At 58.2% G+C, this 4431-nt stretch overlaps 1 protein-coding gene across 2 annotated transcripts; it reads left to right on the forward strand.

Moving 5' to 3' along the window:
• Positions 1 to 2188: 2188 nt before the first annotated feature.
• LOC118160099 (interferon alpha-inducible protein 27-like protein 2A) lies at positions 2189 to 4387 on the forward strand. 2 transcript variants are annotated; one of them, XM_035314633.1, is made up of 3 exons: positions 2189 to 2239; positions 3588 to 3749; positions 4137 to 4387. In XM_035314633.1, exons 1-3 carry the CDS (start codon positions 2191 to 2193, stop codon positions 4223 to 4225), a joined length of 300 nt encoding a protein of 99 aa, XP_035170524.1. In that variant the 5' UTR covers positions 2189 to 2190; the 3' UTR covers positions 4226 to 4387. The 2 variants fall into 2 exon arrangements, with proteins under 2 accessions (XP_035170524.1, XP_035170525.1); XM_035314634.1 differs by lacking the exon at positions 2189 to 2239 and adding an exon at positions 3221 to 3284.
• The last annotated feature ends 44 nt before the right edge of the window (positions 4388 to 4431 follow it).

A 4431-nucleotide genomic window follows, 5' to 3' on the forward strand; every position in this document is an offset into this window, starting at 1 on the left:
GAGGTGAAGAGTTATATATGCAGAAGTGTCTCGAGATGCCTATACATACGCATGACCTATCCTCACTTTGTATTAAAATTAGTTCCAGGGAGTCATTTTCATAGATTCCTCCTATCCACGCTTGCACAGTGTTTTCTGGTAGTGGCTGCCGGGGGTCGTGGGGATGAAAATTAGTGAGTCTTCCTCGTCACCACTGGTTGACCTCTCATCTCGGCGCAGACTCAAAAGCTTCTCAGCTTCTGCTTAAACTTCAGATTTGGTTCCAGGTAGTTCCTGAAATGTGTTTCCTGTTTTCCATCAGGAATTGTTTTTCATGAGGAATTCTAGAACTTCCTGCCTAAGTTTCTTTGCACAATAGGTAGCGGAAGATACAGTACATGTCCCTTACCCGTCTTACTAAAATTTTTTGGCTGCCTTTCACATGCTCATTAGCCTATCTTATCTACTAAAATTCTTTCACCCTCCTCCCAGGGGCTGGGTCAGTCTATGGCACTTTGTCTCCTGCTGCTCCCTCACGGTCGCTCATGTCCCCTATGCTGTGGGGTCCATCCCACTGGACGCTGTCCTTCCCAAATTGAGCCTGTGGGGCCTTCCCAAAGGATGCAGTTCTTCAGGAACTGCTCCCACACGGCTCCGTACCACAGGGTCCATTCCCCAGGAGCAAACGGCTGCCACTTGGGTCCCCCACGGGCGGCAGCTCCCCCCAGACCCCTGCTCCTGCGTGGGCTCCACGGGCTGCAGCTCCGGCGCGGGGCCTGCTCCTGCGGGGGCTCTCCACGGGCTGCAGCCTCCTCCAGGCCACATCCACCTGCTCCACCGGGGGCTCCTCCACGGGCTGCAGCGTGGAGATCTGCTCCGTGTGGGACCCATGGGCTGCAGGGGGACAGCCTGCTCCAGCAGGGGCCTCTCCACAGGCCGCAGGGGAACTGGAGCACCTCCTGCACTGATCCACCAGGGGCCTCTCCACAGGCCTGCAGGGCTGCTTCTCACCCCTCTTTCTCTCTCAGCTGCTGTTCCACAACAGTTGTGTTTTTTTTTGGTTTGTTTTTGGTTTTGTTTTTGATTTTTCCTTCCTTAATTCTGCTCTCACAGAGGTGCAAACAACATCGCTTATTGGCCCAGCTCTGGCCAGTGGGGGCACACAGGGGAGCTGGGCTGGGGCTGACTTCTCCTCTTCCTCAGGAGCACCAGGAACCCCCACAGCTCTGAGGGTTGCTGTGTCAGCTGCCAGGGCTGTCCTCGGGTCCCTGCTGTGACCCCGTGGATCCCCAGCAAAACCGCCCTGGTGTCTGCATTCATTTCCATGGATCCCCCCACAGACCCCTGGGTCTCTCCTGTGACCCCCCTGTATCTGAGCCTCCAAATAAAGGTGTTGGATCCTGGTGTGGTTTAACCTGAGCCCCACACAGCCGCTTGCTCACTGCCCCGTGGGGTGAGGCTGAGAATCAGAAAGGTAAAAGCGAGAAAATGCCTGGATTGAGATAAAGACGGCGTGGCAGGCAAAGCAAAGCTGCACCTGAAGCAAAGCAAAACAAGGGCTTTGCTCCCTCCCAGAGGCACGCAGGAGCGGGGCCGCTTCTAGGAAATTGCAGTCCATCCGTGTCATGCTGACAAAGGAAGACCAACACCTCACTCCGACAGCCCCTCCTTCACCTTCCCCTGCCCAGTTTGATTGCTGAGCACAGTGACATAGGAAAATGGGGTCTCTCTTTGGCAGCCGGGGTCAGCTCTGCTGCCCGGGTCCCCTCCATGCTGCGTGAGCTCCCCCGGCTCCTTGCAGAGGGAGAACTGGGGACGTCCTGGCCTGCCTGAGCCCCGCTGCATCGCCCGTGTGGCTTTTCTACACAAATCGAAAGCATGTCAGTTCCTGTGTCAAAGCTGAACGTTAACCAAGAGGAAAACAAACCAGCCTCCTCCTCCTGGGCTGAGATGTGACGAGCGTAAGGGCGGCCCCGGGGCGGAGCTGGGTGGGATGGGGCGCTCCCTGCTCCATCTTTTATCCCTGTTATTGGGGTGCTGAGGGCAGACCGGCACTGCAAGCACAGCAGGCAGGTACGGCGGGTCCTGCGCGTGGAGGGAAGCCTGCAGGAGGTGGTGGACGGGGCAGCTATCAGTCCTGCAGCAACTTCTCTGCCTGGGGGGTGAGCTCTGCCCACTCTGAGTGACGTTTTCTCCACTTTTGTCCTAGCAATGACAAGTGAAATCGCAAAAGTGATTATTGGAACCACCGCAGGAGTAGGTAAGTGGCTGGCCCCTGGCTTGGCCATGGAGGACCCATGTCATGGGGTGGGTGAGCAGAGCTCGGGGGCAAGCACTGCCCCGTGCCTGGGCTGGGCACCCGGTAATGCTTCATCTGGGCTCTGGTCTGCTGGGGAACCCGTCACCAGCCACTGCTGCAGCCCTGTGTGCCTTCCCCCTTCTCCCTGGGGATGGGGCGTCCCGACCCTGTGTCCCACAGCCCTCGCTCTTTGCTCTGACACCCCATCTTCTTGGGATGGGACCTGGCATGTGGGTAGCAGATGTGTCACTGTCCCTGCTGCAGGACTGGCGCTCTATGGTGTCCCGGCATGTGTCTCTGCGCTGGGGCTTAAGGCGTCCGGCATCGCCGCGGCGGCCGTTTCACCGAACATGATGTTGGCGGCTGCCATAGCCAACAACGGAGGAGTGGCTGCTGGCCGCATCATGGCCTTGCTACAGTCGGTTGGTGAGTGGTGGGGTGCTGAGCTGTGCTGGGACAATGCCCGCAGGGTTGCACATGCAGGAGTGACGGGGTTGTGAAATCAGCTTGCTGCAGAGCCTGTGCCCTTCAGTGCGTCCTTGGGTTCATCAACCCAAAGCTATGGGGAAGGGATAAATCCTTGGTGTACCAAGAAGAGTCAGGACTTGCTGGGATACAGGACCCCATGCTGAAGACATCTGAAAATGTCTGCTCTTCACATCGGGTCCCTGCTGTGACCCCGTGGATCCCCAGCAAAACCGCCCTGGTGTCTGCATTCATTTCCATGGATCCCCCCACAGACCCCTGGGTCTCTCCTGTGACCCCCCTGTATCTGAGCCTCCAAATAAAGGTGTTGGATCCTGGTGTGGTTTAACCTAAGCCCCACACAGCCGCTTGCTCACTGCCCCCGTGGGGTGAGGCAGAGAGTCAGAAAGGTAAAAGTGTCGCCCATGTGGCTTTTCTACAAAAAAATGCCCACTCTGAGTGATGTTTTGTTTTCTATCTTAATTCTTAGCTATGGGAAGTAAAATTGCAAAAGCGATTATTGGGACCACCGCAGGAGTAGGTAAGTGGCTGGCCCCTGGCTTGGCCATGGAGGACCCATGTCATGGGGTGGGTGAGCAGAGCTTGGGGGCAAGCGCTGCCCTGTGCCTGGGCTGGGCACCCGGTGATGCTTCAGCCAGGCTCTGGTGTGCTGGGGAACCCGTCACCAGCCACTGCCGCAGCCCTGCATACCTTTCCCCTTCTCCCTGGGGATGGGGCGTCCCGACCCTGTGTCCCACAGCCCTCGCTCTTTGCTCTGACACCCCATCTTCTTGGGATGGGACCTGGCATGTGGGTAGCAGATGTGTCGCTGTCCCTGCTGCAGGACTGGCGCTCTACGGTGTCCCGGCATGTGTCTCTGCGCTGGGGTTTACGGCGGCCGGCATCGCCGCAGGGTCCATAGCTGCCAAGATGATGTCGGCGGCTGCCATAGCCAACAACGGAGGAGTGGCTGCCGGCAGCATCGTGGCCGTGCTGCAGTCGGTCGGTGAGTGGTGGGGTGCTGAGCTGTGCTGGGACCATGCCTGGAGGGTTGCACATGCAGGAGTGACGGGGTTGTGAAATCAGCTTGATGCAGAGCCTGTGCCCTTCAGTGCATCCTTGGGTTCATCAACCCAAACCTGCAGGGAGGGGATAAATCCTTGGTGTAGCGGGAAGAGTCAGGACATGCTGGGATACAGGACCCCATGCTGAAGACATCTGAAGACATCTGCTCTTCTACCAGGTGCAGGGCCGTGCTCGGGGAGCAGAGCCCCTGCACAGTGGTGCACAGGCATGGGTCAGGAGAAGTCCTCGCTTCTCTCTGTCCTGTGCTCTGTCCCGCAGCAGTGAGCACCGATGGGCCCAGGCCTCATGCCTCTTTCTGTCCTTGCAGGAGCCGCGGGACTCCCTGTTGCTGCCAAAATTGGGCTGTCCTCAACCCTGGGGTGGCTCGGTGGTCAAGTTGGAGCCCTGTTCTTCTAGGGGAGCACAGCTCCAGGTGGCAAACCCAAGGAAAGCCAGGAGGAAGGGGATGGCGCCAGGAAGCACCCTGCCAACGCACCAGCTCCTCTGCAGCCGCGCAGGGAGCTGCCGACCCGCTTGAGCACTGAGCACATGGGAAGTAATAAAAATGGCTTTGCAGGATGGGTGTTGTGGTGGCTCGTGTGTGTCTGTGTCAGGGGTGTGTG

The sequence above is a fragment of the Oxyura jamaicensis genome, unplaced genomic scaffold, assembly GCF_011077185.1.
Source record: "Oxyura jamaicensis isolate SHBP4307 breed ruddy duck unplaced genomic scaffold, BPBGC_Ojam_1.0 oxyUn_random_OJ88479, whole genome shotgun sequence".
NCBI lineage: Eukaryota > Metazoa > Chordata > Aves > Anseriformes > Anatidae > Oxyura > Oxyura jamaicensis.

What these genes read in the sequence shown, in the direction of transcription:
- LOC118160099 (XM_035314633.1), top strand. Translation starts at nt 2,191, where the DNA reads ATGACAAGTGAAATCGCAAAAGTGATTATTGGAACCACCGCAGGAGTA. An exon ending in TGGAACCACCGCAGGAGTAG is followed by an intron (nt 2,240 to 3,587) that starts GTAAGTGGCTGG and finishes TCCCTGCTGCAG; the next exon opens with GACTGGCGCTCTACGGTGTC. An exon ending in GGCCGTGCTGCAGTCGGTCG is followed by an intron (nt 3,750 to 4,136) that starts GTGAGTGGTGGG and finishes CTGTCCTTGCAG; the next exon opens with GAGCCGCGGGACTCCCTGTT.